The sequence below is a fragment of the Mirounga angustirostris genome, unplaced genomic scaffold (genome assembly GCF_029215605.1).
Source record: "Mirounga angustirostris isolate CCGP_5_RB_7025 unplaced genomic scaffold, mMirAng1.0.hap1 SCAF_9, whole genome shotgun sequence".
In the NCBI taxonomy this organism is placed as follows: domain Eukaryota; kingdom Metazoa; phylum Chordata; class Mammalia; order Carnivora; family Phocidae; genus Mirounga; species Mirounga angustirostris.
The window spans coordinates 97,222,158-97,241,622 of record NW_026991717.1 but is presented as its reverse complement, the minus strand read 5'-3'; the positions used below and the strand labels follow the sequence as shown (position 1 = coordinate 97,241,622).

The 19,465-nt window shown below is 37.6% G+C and overlaps 1 protein-coding gene, 1 non-coding gene and 1 pseudogene across 2 annotated transcripts; 1 reads left to right on the top strand and 2 right to left on the bottom strand.

Annotated features, from left to right (window-relative positions):
• Positions 1-275: 275 nt before the first annotated feature.
• Positions 276-787, top strand: LOC123862437 (ATP synthase subunit d, mitochondrial-like; annotated as a pseudogene).
• A 3,258-nt stretch (positions 788-4,045) lies between these two features.
• Positions 4,046-17,642, bottom strand: TMX1 (thioredoxin related transmembrane protein 1). The gene is made up of 8 exons (XM_045900844.3): positions 17,403-17,642; positions 14,087-14,202; positions 12,444-12,489; positions 9,860-9,988; positions 7,764-7,809; positions 7,564-7,665; positions 7,384-7,450; positions 4,046-4,385 (listed from the first exon to the last, which is right to left on the bottom strand). The coding sequence occupies exons 1-8, from the start codon at positions 17,552-17,554 to the stop codon at positions 4,207-4,209; spliced, it is 837 nt and encodes a 278-aa protein (XP_045756800.1). The 5' UTR covers positions 17,555-17,642; the 3' UTR covers positions 4,046-4,206.
• On the bottom strand, positions 13,844-13,977 carry LOC123862688 (small nucleolar RNA SNORA70). Its single transcript, XR_006795367.1, has one exon. It is a non-coding gene; the product is annotated as a small nucleolar RNA SNORA70 (small nucleolar RNA).
• Positions 17,643-19,465: the final 1,823 nt, after the last annotated feature.

The window sequence follows — 19,465 nt, the reverse complement described above, 5'->3', positions numbered from 1 at the left end:
AATTTCAGAGAATCTAACCTCTATTTGGTTAATTGACTTCTTCTATTTTCATTTTTCATATTTTCATTTTCAGGATACAACCAGTCTGAGTTATCAAAACACAACCAAAATAGGCGTAAAAATAATATCACACACAGCCAGATAGGTAGAGAGATAGCTGATTTCATTAATGGCCACAATACTGATATTACTACCATTTGTAATTAATGACTCAAAAGAAACAATCATTAAAAGAAAGGATATATGGGCCGCTGGGGTCGGTGAAGGATCTCAAGATGGCTGTGTGAAAACTTGTTCTAAAAACCATTGACTGGGTAGCTTTTGGGGAGATCATACCCTGAAACCAGAAGGCCATTGTTAACTCCCTGAAATCCTGGAATGAGACACTTACCTCCAGGTTGGCTGCTCTCCCTGAGAAACCACCTGCTATCGACTGGGCTTACTACAAGGCCAATGTGGCGAAGGCTGGTTTGGTAGATGACTTTGAGAAGAAGTTTAATGCCCTGAAGGTTCCTGTGCCAGAGGATAAATATACTGTTCAGTTGGATGCTGAAGAAAAAGATGTGAAAAGTTGTGCCGAGTTTATGTCTCTCTCAAAGGCCAGGATTGAGGAATATGAAAAAGAGCTGGAGAAGATGAGGAACATAATTCCATTTGATCAGATGACCATTGAGGACCTGAATGAAGTCTTCCCAGAAACCAAATTAGACAAGAAGTATTCCTATTGGCCTCACAAGCCAATTGAGAATTTATAAACTTGAATTGGGGAGAAAGCTCTGGCCCTCGTATTGTAAATGCTGGACGTTAAAAATAATGATACGGGAAAAAAAAAAAGGATATATTTTAGATCTGTTCAAGTATTGAATTTGACCTTACTACTTATATATTATCAAAGTTCCAATTTAAATTTGTTGTTCTTGTTTTAATGGTTTTTAAAACAAATGCAAAAGTTGCTAGATATACAATACAAATCTAAATCTGCAAGTAAGATATTTAAAATTTTACTTTGACAACTATAAATTTACTGTTAGGACCACTCATTTAAATTCCACCCCAGGTCAATTATTTTATTAATAAAAGAGCCCTAACAAAAGTAATTTGTTTGGTCAATCATACCTCAATAAAATGGAAAAAATAACTTACTGAAAGACTTCTACCTTTAACTGTTGTGATGGATCAGAATATCCTGGGTAACCCTAAAATGAGTCAAAATGTTTATTTTAATGTTAATCTCATAATGTAATTGCATCCAGAACTATGCCTTTGATGCACTGGGCTGAATAAGGACACACTTGACAGAAAACTGCTTTCAAAAGCATCATTTACAAATGGAATTGGACCACTTTCTCATACCATACATAAAAATAAACTCAAAATGGATTAAAGACCTAAATGTAAGACCTGAAAACATAAAACTTCTAGAAGAAAACATAGGCAGTAATTTCTCTGACATTGGCATTAGCAACACTTTCTAGATACGTTTCCTCAAACAAAAGCAAAATAAACTGTTGGGACTACATCAAAATAAAAAGCTTTTGCACAGTGAAGGAAACCACCGACAAAATGAAAAGGCAACCTATTGAATGGGAGAAGATATTTGCAAATGATCTATCCAGTAATGGGCTAATATCCAAAACATATTAAAGAATTTATACAAGTTGACACCAAAAACACCCAAATAATCCGCTTAAAATGGGCAGAGGACCTGACTGACAATTTTCCCAAGACAACATCCAAATGGCCAACAGACACATGAAAAGATGCTCAATGTCACTCATCCTCAGGGAAATGCAAATCAAAACCACAATGAGGTATCACCTTACACCTGTCAGAATGACTAGACTCAGAGATGAGATAAATGTTGGCCAATATGTGGAGAAAAAAGAACCCTCGTGAATGGAAGCTACTATTATATACACAGGATTCTTCATTACAACTCTTGTCATTCTTGCTCATTAAGTATCTATTCAGTATGTGGTAGAACTGCATTTTCCATCGGAGTGATCAGATTTTACACCTCCATGGAAGCACTGAATAATTACTGGGAGTGGGGGGGGTGGGGAGCAGTGATGAGCAGAGTTCTCTAGGACGCTGATATTGCACCTTTATCTCTCTGCCATATAGAGTACCCTTAACCCAATAATGGAAACAAAAGGGTCTGTTAAAGGTAAAACGATCCCTATAGTTTCTGTGCGCCGCTGGTGTGACAGAAAACTGTTTATTCAGATGTCTAGAGTGATTGAAGAGTCACTGGAGAGATGCAAGAGTCCTTATGAAATGCAAGATTATCTTTTCTGAAATATCAAGTCTCTACCTGTTCGGGCTACTTTTAATTTTCTACATATATACTATTTCCTAATCACTTAGAAACTTAAAATCTATGCCGTGTATACTAGAACACTAGAAAACAGCATGCCTGATTAATAAGTACTATTTTCCTCTATCATCTCAAGTAACAGAAAAAAATGTGTATGACTCTAGCCTTTTGACTGTGCAGATCAAGAACACACACAGTGACATAACTATTCATCTGAACATCATTAAATACAAAGTAATTAAGCTTTTAATATGCAACAAGAAATCACACTTGTCTCCAGCTTGAGTGAAGTGCTTAGAAAAGTTTATTTTGTGCTTAGACTATTTTTCTAAAGCATCACAGAATTATTTATTATACATCCAAAACTCTTCAATGGTAGAATATTTAATATTCTAAAGGCAAGGCCTTTCAAGAAAACTGTTGTACATTATGATACTGCATAAGTCTAATGGATTCACACAGCAACAGAATCTAGACAAAAGGGGACATTACAGAAATTGTCTATTACATAAATGGACAAGGGATTCACTCTGAGTTATGGTTTTTTCCCTTCTTGTAGGTAATACAGTTCTTACTGCCACCCAGCACCCCTCCCTACTTTCACTGTAAGGTGAAAACTCTGTGCTCTAACTCTCTGAGGAGTAAAAATATTTTAAATGTCCCATCCTGCTGATGCCCACCTATGAAATACTACACAATAAAAAAGTACAGCAGAATATAGATTTTGTGTGTTCAAAAACGTAAGAATGCTGTGATTTTTAAACATCAAGCATATACAGACTGTGTAAAATTAATTAGGAACTTTCTGCGTGATGAATATACATTGAAAACATACACTATAAGATACTTTTTCCTGAGTAGAATGCTAACTTTATTTTATATCAAATTAAGTTTCTATGAATTTTGAAAATGTAAAATACCAAGGCTTTTCCACATCAAATAAAAATCAGGAATGCTCACCTTCATATCCAAAAAAAACAGAAACAAAAAACATGGTTCAAGGAGAGGTTCAACAGAATGATATAAAATCTGAAATGAATGGCCAAAATTTTAAATCATCAGTAGACAGCTCTTCAATTTTAAGGATCCCTCAGTAAACTTCGGTTTGAAACAACAAAAAAGGACTATTTATTAAAGAATGAAAAACATTCCAAAAATTATCCAATTTGGAAAATGAAAAATGTAACCCATGGTTAAGAAAAATACAAATCATACACTGAACAGAGGGGAACAAAAAAGGTAACCAACCTTTATAGGAATCAAGACAACACCATGGACTTATATAAAAACTTCCTAAATCAGTAGCATATCCTGTATTATCACATGTAGAAAACTATAATTAAACAAGGTAGTTTTTATTAGTTGCATAATCTAAAAATATGAAGAAATCTTGAACTATCTCTCTAAAATGACCAGAGTTGTCACTCAAATACACATTTCTTGAGACAATGGGCAAAGTTCCCATTTATGGGAAATATGTTCGTTTTTTCACACAGTGAAACTGAGAAAAATTATATCAAATGAGAAATCTTTTTCTCCAAAGTAATCTCCTTAAATACCTCAATAATGCAATATTCGGGAAATGTAAATTTTCAACTCAGAAAACTTGAAACCGATTATTAAACAAACATACTCAAATCTTATTGCTTGGCACCAGATTTTTCAAAAATTAAAGAATTGTTTAAACCATCATATTGCCATTCTTAAATCCTATTTCAAACGTTTTTATGTAGTGCTACTTTTATTTTCTGAAGGTAGTCTGTTCAATCTAATGATAATCTAGACTGAACCCTGCAATGTACAAGCATGTCACAGTTCACTTCAAACCAAAACAAATGATCAATCTTCTCTTTCTGCCAAAATAATATTATGATATTAAGAAAAATTAACTAGGATTTATCTGTGGCCAATGAAGGACCCAAAGTACGTTGTCTTATGGCATTCTGTGCAAAGTCTTTGTTTGCTCCTTCTTTACTTCCTGCTTCCTCTTCTGAAACATCTTCTTCATCAGCCTCTTGTTCCTCCTCCACTTTTTGCAAAGGTTGAGAAGATTCAGGTAATAATTTTTCTTAAAGATAAAGACCAGAGGGAATTAAGAGGTACAAACTTCCAGTTATAAAATAAATAAGTCACTGAGATGAAAAGTACAGCATCAGGAATATAGTCAGTAATATCTCAATAACATTGTATGGCAAGAGACAACAACATTCATGGTGAGCATTAAAAAAAGATCAAGACCAGAAATGGGTTTTTGTTGTTGTTGTTGCTGTTAACAGATTTGCACTGGAGTAAAATCAAGACACGATTCTATGCCCATAAACTGCTTTGCCACTTATTTATCAATCATAAGTTTAGATTTCCAAAAGGAAAAAGTTATCTTTAAGAGTGACACCATAAAAATAAAAATTGGTTTGAAAGATCCATTTTACTTACCAAATTCATTATAATTACCTGCCTGTTTATAAACTGAACTGAAATTAATAAACCAAAATTAATGCTATGAACGTGGAAAATACACAGCATTCAACAGAACCATCTTAATTTGCTATTAAATCTTCCAGTGAACAAGTACACTGAAACAGACTCCAACACTACCCTTGTTTCAGTTCCCACATGAACAGGAATCAGACATTTACTACTGACGGTTATATATTTTTTTTTTTTTTAAAGATTTTATTTATTTATTTCTGAGAATGAGATAGAGAGAAAGCATGAGGGGGGGAGGGTCAGAGGGAGAAGCGGGCTCCCTGCTCGATGCGGGACTCGATCCTGGGACTCCAGGATCATGACCTGAGCTGAAGGCAGTCGCTTAACCAACTGAGCCACCCAGGCGCCCGTGACGGTTATATTCTTATCCAGGTTTTTTCCAAGGAGTTTCACAGATGTTCTTCTTTACAGATATAATTTTATTAAGATATAATTGCAAATGAAATGTACAAATCTTAAGTGTACAGCTCAATGACTTTTTAACTCTGTCTACACACACATACCCTTTCCATTTTTTTAACAAGGCCTATTGATAGTTAACTTAAACTTAGAACACACCATGTAACAGAGAGATACAGAACATAGAGTTGGGCCAATGAGCGTCAGTCTGTTCAGTGATACTAGACTGCCCCTAATCTTAGGCAATTCAGAAGAGTAGGGAGATGCGAGGGTGCAAGGCAGAAGAAAACACCAGAAGCAATTACCACATGGTAGACAATCTGTTGTTTGGTCGGGCCTCCCTCTTTCTGTTGGGTTAATAGCCCCTTCCCTGTACCACATCCCATGTAGCTGTGGTGAGCACTACAGTTCACCCCAGTGGTTCTCCACCAGGGGTGATTTTGCTGCACACACGCGCCTCCCCCCCACCCGCCCCACCCAAAAGAACACTCCGCAACATCTGGAGATATTTTTGGTTGTCACAACTAAGAGGAGCGGTGCTACCGCCAACCAATGGGATGCTGCCAAACATCCAACAATGTACAAAAGACAGTCTGTCACAACTAAGAAGTAACTAGCCCAAATGTGAGAAGTGTCCAGGTTGAGAAACCCTGGTTTACAGTGACTGTTCCAAACAAGTGAGCTCTTTACACTAGTGGAGTGCATCAGAATTTTTCTGAAAGATAGGTGGGTGGAGGGGAAAAGTGTATTTCCTTCTTACTCTGGATTGTGAGCTATGGCTTTCTTAATCATTTTATGCTAAGGACTGGAAAGAGCCAAAAATGGAGCAAGCTAAGGCATGGACAACTAAGCAATTGAGAAACACAACATCTCAACATTTGAGGCCTAGGATCCAGCCATCTCTGCCCTCAGACTTGCTTGCTACCTGAAGCAATAAACTTCTATTTTGCTTAAAGCTGGACTGAGTTGGGTCTTTCCCTAGCAACTCAAAATCTAAGCTAAACACATCCTGGAAAACAACTCAAATCATGTGGCCTGCTATAGAAAGGGTGGTATCAGATTCAAGTATGGGTTACTATCTATCAGTTGTGCCACAGATTACTTAAAGAGACAAATTTGTTAAAAGTGTTTCAAGTGATATAAATATTAAATGTACATTCGCCAACTTTTAAATTGTCTCTTAAGTCATCTGTGCTTGCATTTCTTTCCCTACATGTCAGTGGCTCTTGCTGGATAAAATGATTCCTTCCCCTATTATGTCCTTTTCAGTATTGATGTAATGATCTAAGAAAAGACAACCTGTCAGTTATCAGCAATCTCAGCACTGATATCATTTCACGAGTTCTGACCTCAATAAATCCTAAGTCATGAAAGGCAGCACAATGAAAATGTCATGCCAACAATCTAATTTAGGCTCTATTTTCCACTCTGTCACTTCTGTGTGACCCTGGAAAAATAATTCATCTCTCTGAGCCTTATTTTCCTCAACCACAAAATGGAAAGAGTATCACTTATGAAATCTAGAGTTACGGAAAAGTGAATGGGATGGCACAAAGTGAAAGTTCTTTATAAACAGCAAATAGGAAGGCTTCCATAACACCGTAATTTTCAAGATTAAATGCATGTTTGAGAGGCAATTATACTAAGACAGACATCAATGAATACTTCTAATTATATAAACTCATCTTGTAATCCAGTGTCAATGCCACTCCTAAATCAGCTACGAGAATTACTGTTCCCAATACCCTACCATAAAAACTTAGACTTGGCTAGCATACAAAGAAAAATCTTCAAATGTGATCACTATAATAAAGAATGACTTCAAGAGTAGAATATATTCAACTTCTTCTGATTCAAGTATACTCAAATAGATCCAGGAATATGATGGTTCAAATAAAATGACATCAGATCAGTGTCATTAAATATCGACAAGTTATATGCAATGTTAAAATTCTCTACATTATAAAACCCAAGAAAATAACTATGTTCCAAAATCCACCAGGCTGTCATTCTTACATGAAATAAATATCCCCCTGCCACTTCCAATATAACCTACCATTCCACATTTAGAAAGCTAAGCTGGAAGGGCAACCTGTTACAGGTGTGACTGTGCTCACAGAAATGAACAGAATTACAGTGAACAAAAAAAAAAATAAATAAATACTAAAAAATATACTTACTGGAAGGGTATGGCTGTGGTCTGCGCCTTTTTGAAGGAAAAAGGCAATCTGCCACAAATATCATACACTGCAAAAATAAACACAAGAAATCTGAATGTATATGATTGAGCTCGTGTAACTATATTAAATTACCAGACGTAAAAGGTTTTCTCCTAGTACTCTGAAAAATGAAATACTTACGAGTCCTAGTAATAGTCCTGAAAGCAGAGTTGCTAAAGCAAAAACTGCATATGATCCCCAAACTGGTAATCCAAGGTCTTCAATAAAATAGTTATGGCAAGTCTAAAATCAAAAGAAAAAATAAATAAAAAATCTGGTTGTTTAAAATAAAAGGGTAGTGTCAAAAATGTTTAAAATAGAAATAAAACTTTAGTCCATACCCGGATCCACATAGATAGCTGAAAGAGTGCAGACATACTACTCATCCTGAAAGAAAGGAGAGAGGACTGAGAAACTGAGTAAGACACACAGCTTTGAAGCAGAATGTGTGTCTATCTATACCTTCTAGTTTTCAGTCTATAATTTCCCCAACATGACAGATTTTATTGCTGGTGTTAATCAAGATTAGTGATACATCACTGATTTCAAGCCTGTATTAAGAAGGCTCATTAATGAAAATTAACAGTTCTTGAATTGCTGTCACTATGTGATGTCCTCATAAATAAAACACTTGATAACTTTTTTCCTTGTCCCTACTGCTTTGCCATTAGCCTTTCACCTTTCACCTGATGATTTCTCCAATATACTCTGAATAACAGCTTACGAGCTCTGTGGAACCAGTTAAAGTCAAGCGTACTGTAAGCAAATGGCAACTCTTATTGACACTTAAAATTCTCCAAAGAGTGAGCAGAGAAGGGAGCCTGAAGGAAGAACTGGGAGCACTTGCTGAACTGATCCTTCCCACCTAAGAATTACCCACCTTTTGTGTTAAAATTAAATAAAACTTATCATAGCATTAGCTTGATATAGTTTAATGATATACAAAGAAATTACACTGAAAATCAATACTAAGTAATAATATAAATAAAAATTATTATTTTCACATAAACCCAAATAGTTTAGATGGAAAGTTAGAAAAAGGCATGCTCCAGAACTAAAAACGGTTTGTGGGTTCCGAACTGTTTCCCCTCTAGAGCAAGTGTTGCCACCAACACATAAAACTAATTCACACCTAAGCCAAAGTTCCTGTAGGCAGGATGACCCATCTGTTGCCCATCATCGGGTAGGTGAACACACTGACACTGGAAGTACCTCTTATTCAGTCCACAACACAAAAGGCATGGACTGCTGAATCCCTGAGGATTCTTTGAACAAAGTCTTACAAGCAACCCCTTCTACTGGAGAGGGGAGAAGTCATTTATGAGATTTCAAATTAACAAAAATCAGTTGCATTTTCAGTTGAACATAGAAAGGTGGTTCAATCATGTTTCTGTTGTTTAAATTGCAAAACGGGAATAGGAACAAGAACTGAAACATAAAGCACCGTAGAGCCTCACTACAATCAGCACTAATTAGGCTCTATCAGGAAGATTAGGTGCCTTAACTAGGTTGGCACGGTGGTTCAGTAGAGGGAATTCTGACAGCTACAGGACAATTCAATTCAGAGATTTTCACAGGAAGAGAGGTGTAAGGGAAAGGTGCTGAAGACAAAATTCTATTTCAAAATATCGCTTATGGCTGATCTTTCCTCCACTCCCAGAATCCAGAGCATTTTTATCTCTTATACCATTGGTGTGTATATACTATTGGTATATCTTTTTATATTTTCCTATCTCTTTATATTTTTATCTCTTATACCATTTGTGTGTATATACCATTGGTAGATCTTGGTGTGTATACCAAGAACAAGTGTGGTGAGGAGACAGGAAGAGATAGCTTAGCCACACCAGGATGAGTCCATGGGGACCTCAGCAAAACTCAGTATTTCTAGATGTCTCTCAAATGACCTGTGAGGCCTTACACCCCAACAGCTAGCAGGAAATATGCTATCTCCAACCCTTACTACTCCATATATCTAGCTATATATAAAGTCCAGTGGTTACTCATGCCATTAAGGGCACTGTTCATCCATACTGTTCAACCAAAATACTATCAGATGGGTAGAATAATTTAATCACATTAAGAACTGAAATCTAAAGTAGCAAGAGGAGATGTATGTTTGAGGTTTCTCATTCAAATATTAAGCTCAAATGATAACTTTACCCATCATATTGCTCAGTAAGACTGACTAGATTTTGATATGAAATGACCATGATCTACAGAGCTAAAATATTCCTGAAAAGGCTTTCAATTCTAGTGAATGCCTCCTTCTAGCTTAACAAGGATCAAAGCATCTGACTTAGAAGAAAAAGTCAAGCTAAAAATATCACAGTAAATATGAATGTACCTTAAGGGTCTATATAAATGCTTTATTTCCACAAAATATAATTGGTCCAGTTAATTCTGAAATAAATAAAAGAAAAATCCTCATACTTACAGAACAGAACCTGGACCAAACCATGATGAAACAGGTTCAATACTCTTCCACTCTTTCTCACTTATAAAGTTTATGAAGTCCTTCTTAGTCCTTGGGCCCTGATAGCGCCTAAATTCACCATCTTTACAACTAAAGAGGATCAGAATCACATTATTAAACAGAACCAAATAAATCTGTATTTGTTTTGCTATTTCTTTAACCTCATTTTACAATCAATCCTTATATTCAAAATCATTAGTAATGCACAAGTAACAAATTCTACTAATTGCCTACTCATAACATCTTAGCTCCAAATTTATTTAAACAATGGGGTTATAAACAATAATAAGCCTTAAGACTATTATTATCTAAACAATGACACACAGAAGTTATATGTCAATTATATCTCAATAAATATGTAATGAACATATATCTCAATAAATGTGTAATGAACATATTAAAAGAATGACTATATGTAAAGTTAGAATAGTGTCTGGCACTTATTAATTATTAGCTACTTTTAAGCTATCTAGGTTAAAAATTAAAGGCATTTTTCTGGAATTTTCAGCACTAATCATATCATCTTAGCCATGCTACTTTAAATTGCCAGAGGTATCTGGTCATATTTCCTTTCCTCCTATTTCAGTGATTGTATTTTACAGTCTACTTTGCATTCTTCCTGATAGGCCCCTCCCTCCCTCCCATTCCCAATGTATGGAGTTCTCATAGGTTCAAAAATTCTCTCTCTCCTCCCACATCTTCACTATTTTCAAACTGCCCTCAATAACACTGCCAGTCTAATCCTATACAATACTTCTATTTTTATCTCTTAAGTGCAAACTTTCAAGAGCTCCCTACTACCTACAGTAGGGTTAGAGGATCCTTTAGCCATCCAAAGCCAAAGACCACAAGGAAGCCCCCACTCAAAAAAACGTTTTGTAAAGGCAATGGCCTTTGAGCTGTTTTTGAAGAATAGGTAGAAGTTCAACAGGCAAAAGAATGGGCATAAACAATGTGAGTTAAAAAAGCACAGGAAATTCCAGGTAAGTTTAAGGGATGTTAAGAAGTGAGAAGGAAGATGAGAGACACAATCAGAACCAGTTAAGGGACATGTGGAGAAAAGGATTGAGTGAAAAGGGACAGTAATACTTATGGTGACATGAAAAGACACAAAGGGAGTAGGGATGAATACAAAAGTAGAGGGAAACAGACATAAACATGAAAAAGAAAAATGACAAAGAAAAGTGAGATATAGACACACAAAAAATTGCCAGCTTGCTTTTATAATTTAAATGAGAAGTACCTCCTGGCATTCAACCCACCAACTAGATGAACTTTAAGGTATCGGGCAGGTACAGGCAATACCTCGGAGATATCACAGTACCACCCCAGTAAAACAATTATCACAATAAAGTCACAAGACTTTTTGGTTTCCAAGTACATATAAATATTTACTATACTGTAGTCTATTAATGCTATGCAATAGTATTATGTCTAAAAAAAATGTACATACCTTCATTTAAAAATATTTTATTGCTAAAAAATGTAAACCATCATCTGAGCTTTCAGCAAATTGTAATCACTTATTATGGGCCACCATAAGAAACAGAGTAATGAAAAAGTTTGAAATACTGCAAGAATTACCAAAATGTGACACAGAGACAGAGTGAGCAAATGCTGTTGGAAAAATGGTGGATAGATTCGCTTGACACAAGGTTGCCACAAGCCTTTAATCTGTAAAAAGCTGTAATATCTGGGAAGCACAATAAAATGAGGTATGCCTGTACAGATTTGAGACTTCCTATCCCCAATTTAGAAGATAAATTCAAACTAAAAGACCTGATACTGAAGACTACATAATTTTGCTCATTCTGACTTAGCACTCAATCATTTCACCTACTACTGTCCGAAGACTGAGCTATAGCCCTTTCTTAGTTCATTTTTGAACATACAATTTCCCTATTTATGACTGTTCATGAGATTATTCAAAGGATGAAATGCTTACTTCTGCACTCTTTTGAAAATTCAGGGTTGCATTTTCATCCCCATATTCTCCAGGAACCACCCTACTAGCCCAGTGATTTTTCCCTTACCAAACTTTCTACAAGACTTAACAGCTCTGGGCTCATAATCATTTACAATGCTATATGGCTTCACACGATTTCATGTGAACACCACCCTCCAAAATAATTACGAAGCTCTGAGACCAGGGACTGTTTTATTTTTCATTTTTTTTCTAAAGATTTTATTTATTTATTTGACAGAGAGAGACACAGTGAGAGAGAGAACACAAGCAGAGGGAGTGGGAGAGGGAGAAGCAGGCCTCCCGCGGAGCAGAGAGCCTGATGCGGGGCTCAATCCCAGGACCCTAAGATCATGACCTAGGCTCAAGGCAGACGCTTAATGACTGAGCCACCAAGGCACCCCAACCAGGGACTGTTTTATACCTCAACCATCTACCTAAAGACACCTAGGATAGTGCTAAGAGCAAAATGAGCCTTACTGAATATAATGCTCTTTAAACATGACCCAGGCCAGAGGTCTACTATTCTGATTATACTATGTTGCATCCTTCTCCATAATTACAGAATCTTCAAATACTTACTGATAAATAGTAGGAAGAGCAGTTATGATAAATCGTCCACTCAGCCCTAAAAATGATAAAGATTAGAAATAAATACAAGAAAGAACACACAACAGGTTTTATATAAGCCAACAATCACTACTTAAAAGTTGATTCTGTATTTAAATACTAACTGGGAAAGCATATGAAATTATACCTAAAAATAGCTGAGCTTTGTAACAAACAATAAAAAAAAATCCCAATTATGTACTGAAAGAAACTTTAAAAAATCAACACTTAGTAGGAAGGGAAAAATGCAGGGGGGTGGAAATCAGAGGGGGAGACGAACCATGAGAGACTGTGGACTCTGAGAAATAAACTGAGGGTTCTAGAGGGGAGGGGGGTGGGAGGATGGGTTAGCCTGGTGATGGGTATTAAAGAGGGCACGTACTGCATGGAGCACTAGGTGTTATACGCAAACAATGAATCATGGAACACTACATCAAAAACTAATGATGTAATGTATGGTGATTAACATAACAGTAAAATAAAATTAATAAATAAACACTATTGCATATTATCTCAACTAAAAGTACGTAAAAGCTTGAATACTGAAGGTATCTGTGAATATATATGTATTAACATTTGATCAATTATACCACTGTATGATAAGATGAGTAATGGGGCAGCACAATATAACAGTAGTTTTAGAAAGGTCTAAAATCAAATGAAATTGCATTTGACTTCAAAAAACAAAGGCAGAGTCTAACATGTTGTTAAAATGGAAAATATTTTGAACCTTTCGTAAGATGAGCAATAACAATAACATTATTAACCATGTGTTAGGCAATAATATAACTAAGGATTAATCTCTCTATGCCTCAGTTTTCTTATCTGTAAAATGGGGATATTACCTCACAAGGTTGTATAGGATAAATGCAAAACACTTGGAGCAATATCTGTACTAGGTAAGCACTCAATAAATATTAGCTATTATTACCATCTGGGGTGGGAACGGAGTCAACATATCCAGGTTTATTGTGACCAAGAACACATAAGATGAGGCTGGTCTAAGAAAGGAGCATTCTTAAGAACAGAGCCTGCCACTTATTTAGGGGGCCAAGTCAGGAGTATATTTGACCCCACAACCTTGAGGTCTTTGTATTAAAAGCATGTCCTCAAATCACAGATATTAAATTTGAAACCCAATTAAGAGATTCGGATCGCTGGTCAGGGAATGTGCCCTTGGCTCTACAAAAAACTTCAACCACATGCTCCTTATTCTGAAGCTTGATATGGATGCAAATGATGGTTTTTCCAATGTCCACCTAAACCACAGTATTCTAGGACTTCTCAAAGGCATCTTACACGCTATTCTGGGGCCTGGGATACAAAGGAAAAAAAGATCAGAGGCAGTTAAACGGGCAAGAATGGGGAGAGGGCAATGTCTCCAAGGTCCCTTAGAGCCACACATAAAAGGAATGAGTTGCATATACAACCACAGAATCTGCTTTCTGCAGCCACTGCACAAGGATCCCTCATCAGAGAGGTGGGTGAGTCAGCTTAAGTACTACAGACAGTTATGTTTTCAAAACCTAATAAAAGGTAGTTAAGACCAAGTGATGTGGCAAACAGGATGAACATATGAACCCAATCTGCAAAGACTAACCACAGACTTACAGTACCTGGCTGCTCTGTGACATCTACTTTTGCAACATTAACCTCAAGATCTTCTCCCCATTCAGCAAAACTTTCCCATTCTGGTTGAAGATTCTGACAAGCAGGACACCATGGAGCATAACTAAGAAACAGTATAAAAAAAGTTAAGCAATCTAATATGACCATATGGACATAAAAATTCTAAGTGTATAATTTATGAAGAATATTTTATACTAAAAACAAAACAGCAAAATGATTAATTTTGCGAAGATGAAAAAGTTTTAACTGTGGGTCTAACGTTCTGGAAATCAAAACTAACTGATAACGCTGATCACAGAAAAGTAATTCTGAAATAAGTTCTTAAGACACAAAAATAAGTTCATAAGTTCACATGCAAAACGGTTCTTTAAAAACCTTTGAATTTCTCAGGGTGCCTGGGTGGCTCAGTCGGTTAAGCATCTGTCTTCGGCTCAGGTGATCCCAGGGTCCTAAGAAGGAGCCCCGAGTCAGGCTCCCTGCTCAGCAGCGGGGAGTTGGCTTCTCCCTCTGCCCCTTCCCCCACATGTGCGCTTTCTCTCAAAAAATAAAGTCTTAAAAAAAAAAAAATTTGAATTTCTCCCCAAATATGTGGCAACCAGAAACCTCAAAACCAAATTTGGAGTTCACCAGTTTTAATACTTTGCACTACATGAGTCACAAATGAGAAAAATAGGAAGTGCCCACGGCTGAGGTGAACAAGGAAATGCATGCCCCTGCTTAAGAGGGGCACCATCAATCACTCAGCAAGACCACCAGGAAGGGATTTACAGCTAGGAAGCAGGCTCTATCTTATTTAAAAGCTGAAAATCTGCATTTTTATGTAAAAATGTTACCTCAAAAGTTAACCCAGACACAAACATTAGGCAAGCCAAACAAAATTCCTCTGGCCAGCCCTTGGTCAGCCAGTTTCTAAGACCTCAGGTTTACAAATCTATGGGTAAGTTTATTAGCTTTTTAACTACTCCTCTGATATTCTGCATCTTTCAAGGCCCTGACTTCTCCCTAGGATTTTATTCTTCGCTTTATTGCATATCGTCTTTTAATTTGCCTCATTTTTTTTTAATGAAACCAAGAAGAATAAAGCGTGTACTTGAACACAAGAGTACAGTTTCTACATTTCATTATATTTGAACTTATTTTATGAAAATAGAACTCCTAAAAGTAAGTGGCACTGTGGAACAAGACTAGTACCATACATAAAAGGGAAAAGTCCTTAACAAGAGATTGTATTTCAATGAAAATATCTCTGTAACAAAACTGATCAGGATGGATGTAATGCATATAACAGACTTGTAACAAGAGCAGACTATCATTAAGACTAGTACTAGATCCCCCTTTCAAGTTCCTTTTGTTTCTTAGGCGCTTTTTAAGTCTTAACCTCAAACTCAGTAAGCTAAAGGAAAAAGTACTACAGTATATTCTAATTTCACAGAGAAGTTCTAATTCAAATCCCCTAATAAATTTTTGACCATTGTATTTTTACAGTTTGATCAAACGAGTTTAAAAAAAAACTCCTAAGTATTACTTGACTGTATTTTGCATATAAATTCATAATCACTATTGTTTAATACTCATGAAACTGTGAATATTTTACTGGCACAATCTAAAACAAGTTATTCATGACAATAAAAACCAAATGTTGTCTCTGGTTATACTTCCTCTCCCCTGTATAGCTTCAATAGTGCCTGAAAATTCATTTCACTAAGTTACAGATTATACGTATACTACATAAACATTTTCCCCTATCTTTTCCTCCATATAAATATTCTATGCCTTTTTTAATTTTATGACTCAAGAGTTATTGATTTGGCCTTTTGAGCTCTCCTTTAGGGACATCCACCTCCATCCATTAACTGGTAACCCAAGCACACAGGAAAACACTCACCTGAACTCTGTTAAAGAAGGGGGCTGTTCTAACAATTATTGCATACCTACTCTTAGGCTTCGAAAACGGAAAGGAAGCCGGTATAGCAATACCAGGTCAGATTAATTAAAGCCTTTAGGTATTTCTCTCACTTGTAAAATGCGGGAAGTAATACCCATCTTACAAAATTTGTAGAGAATTAAATAGGATAGTGTATATAAAGTGCTTAGCAGTGTTTAGTACAGTTAACACTCAATAGTGGTGTTTGTTACTAATACCACTAACCCTACTATTATCAATAGTACTACAACCATCATCACCACCACCACCAATTTAGCAACCAAAGCAAAGGCTGGCAGTTTATTTTCTACCCATGCAGAAGAGACATTATAACAGAATCACCACAGACATATGATTTCCTCTGACGAGTAAATGATGACCCGGTGGTCTTCAGAGTTTATAATCACAATCATACATTAATTTTATTTTTTAATGCAATAACACTTGAATGTAAGAGTAACAATCGAAGATATTCAGTACTTGGCAAAAACACACATCCAAAGGAAAACTGAGATGCATAGAAAGAGAAAAGAAAAAAAAAAGATAAAGAAAATTTAACAATAACCCAACTTGAATTTACTCAGCACCTAAAATAAAAATATACCCAGTCCATAAAATAAGAGTCTCAAATTCCAACACTGTAAATGGACTGTTAAAGGATAATTAGACCAGGGCGCCTGGGTGGCTCAGTCGTTGGGTGTCTGCCTTCGGCTCAGGTCATGGTCCCGGGGTCCTGGGATCGAGTCCCACATCGGGCTCCCTGCTCGGCAAGAAGCCTGCTTCTCCCTCTCCCATTCCCCCTGCTTGTGTTACTGCTCTCGCTATCTCTCTCTCTGTCAAATAAATAAATAAATAAATAAATAAATCTTAAAAATAAATAAATAAATAAATAAATAAAAAGGATAATTAGACCAAAGGAGAAGTGAGGTTCTGCTCAATTTCCTGTTTTGTAAAATTTGGTGAAAAGTAAGTCTAGAAGTTTTTGAAAGATCATTCTATTATAGATAACGTATAGAAACTAGTCAGACGAACAACCTCCAGCCCCAAAGTCATGAAAAGTTGAGAGAATTCCAAGTTGAACGCCGTCTCTTACGAGCACCACAGCTCTAGAAACGAAACTGGGGGTACACACTTGAGAAGAAACTTAGTATTTCCCGATAAGAAACGAGGAGGGGGTGGGACCGAGCTGATCCGAAGAGGAGTTTAGGGATCCCGAGGAGTCAGGGGCGCCGGCTCCACGGCTCGGAGTGGAGTACTGGCGAGCCTGGGACCCGCAGGAGGTGGTGAATGGAGGTGAAGTCGGGTGTCCAGACTTGGATCTAGGACACGGACTTTCCGGCCCACCGAGGGGACCCGAGACAACCGCCCCCCACACTCACAATTCTATCATCCACTCTCCTTCCAGCAACTCTTTCCAGTTCTCGTCCGTGATGATGCGCACGTCGCTCCGCCGCCCGTGGGTCCAGGGAGCCCCCCAAAGCAAAAGCAGCAACACTGCCACTGGAACCACGCGACTCCCGGGGGGCGTCATTTCTACAGCTTGCCCACCCCACAGCAAGCGCGGCGGCCCCAACCTCCGCGCAGCCGCTGCTCACTTCCGCCCTCGCGAGCTTATCTGCTCATGCGCCTCACCGCGCGCTCCTGGGAACTCTCAATGCGCATGACGAGGCCGGGTCCTAGTGAGTTGGTTTGTGGAAAAGAGGGAAGCGCGCCTATCCCTAGTGCGCATGACAGAAAAGCGGTCTCCTCCCACCGCCTGGTGAGCCCCAGGACTTTTGGGAAGGAGAAGAGCAAACAGGAGGCGTGGCGAAGGAAGTGGGGCGGGGCTTCGGAGATGACAGGCTTCAAAATTGCTTCAGAATTTTGGCGCCAAATAATTGGTATTCATACTTAGGCCAATTGGTAAGTTTACACAAAAGCAATTTCCAGTTAACTGCCCTTTAGTTTTCATTTGTTTGTTTTGAAAATTTTTGCAGTAAAGCTAATGAATGTTTATGTAAATCAGAATATTGGTTTACTAATGGGGGATTATAGACTGCAAAGGTGCACAAGGGAACCTTAAGGGATGCTTTTCACATTCTTTATCTTGGTATGAACAGTTGGTTACACGAGCGTACACATATAAAAAAACCATCAAGGGACGCCTGGGTGGCTCAGTCGATTAAGCGGCTGCCTTCCGCCCGGGTCATGATCCTCGGGTCCTGGGATCGAGCCCCGCATCGGGCTCCCTGCTCAGTGGGAAGCCTGCTTCTCCCTCTCTCTGCCTCTGCTTGTGTTCCCTCTGTCAAATAAATAAAATCTTAAAAAAAAAATTAAAAACCATCAAGCTGTACATGTTGAGATTAGTGCACTTTATGCACTTTAGGATGTATGTTGCCCCTCAGTTTGTTTTTAAATGTAGTAGTTATAGAGATGTGAGATCTGAAATTTAACATGGGAACAAAACACATAGGCTTATAACAAATATTTGAGATTTTTTTCTCTCAAGCATTTGTAAATGCAAATGCAAGCCAAAATGTGCACTGTCTCTAGAAAGTATTAGTCAAACGATAGTGGTTGCCATTACGTCTCCTCACCTCACATTCTCTCCTAAACTCACTCCAGTTGGCTGACTTGCTCACCCCTCCCTCCTCTGAAAGGCTCTTTCGAGGACACTAGTGATCTGCATGTTAACAAAGCTAATTGTTTCTTCTCAGTATTCATCTTACTCCACTGGCCAGCAGCATTCTACCTCCGTGAAGCTGCTTTACTGTCTTGCCTTCAGTTGAGCCTCACTTGATTGTTTTTTCTCCTTCCTCACTAGGTGCTGCTTCTTGGCTGGTCCTCCTGTATGTGATTTCTAGACATCGGCTTGCCCCAGGATGCTGTACTGGCCCTTCCCTCTCTCTGTATCCACACACTTCTCCAGGTAACCTCAATCTGGCTGTATACCTGTCATTCCCATTCTGACCCTTCTGGGAAATTGGGAAATATGTATTCAGCTCTTTGCTGGACATCTCTTGGATATCAAATAGGCAGTTTAAACATAACGTGGCCAAAAAATAAAATTCTTGATTCTCCCTCGCCTAGTCTTTCCTCTCAGAAAAGAGCCCCAAGGCCCATCAGGTTGCTCAAGACACAAATTTTCATTTTAATTCTTTGTTGCTCTCTCTCTTCACCCTCCCTCATGTACTCCATCAGCAAGTCCCAAAAACTCAACCTCCAAAACATAGCCTGAATCTGAGCACTAATTTCCATCTCCACAGCCAACACCCTAGTCCACAGTTCTATCATCTTTTGCCTCTACTACAATAATAGATTCCTAACTGATCTCCCTGTGTCCTCTCTTACTTCTCTGAATAAGATCAAGCCATTTCTCTTTAAAGCTTTCCAAATGCTTCCCACTTTACTTAAAATTAAATCCAAACTTCTTAAACTCCTTACTATCACTTAAGAAGTCCTA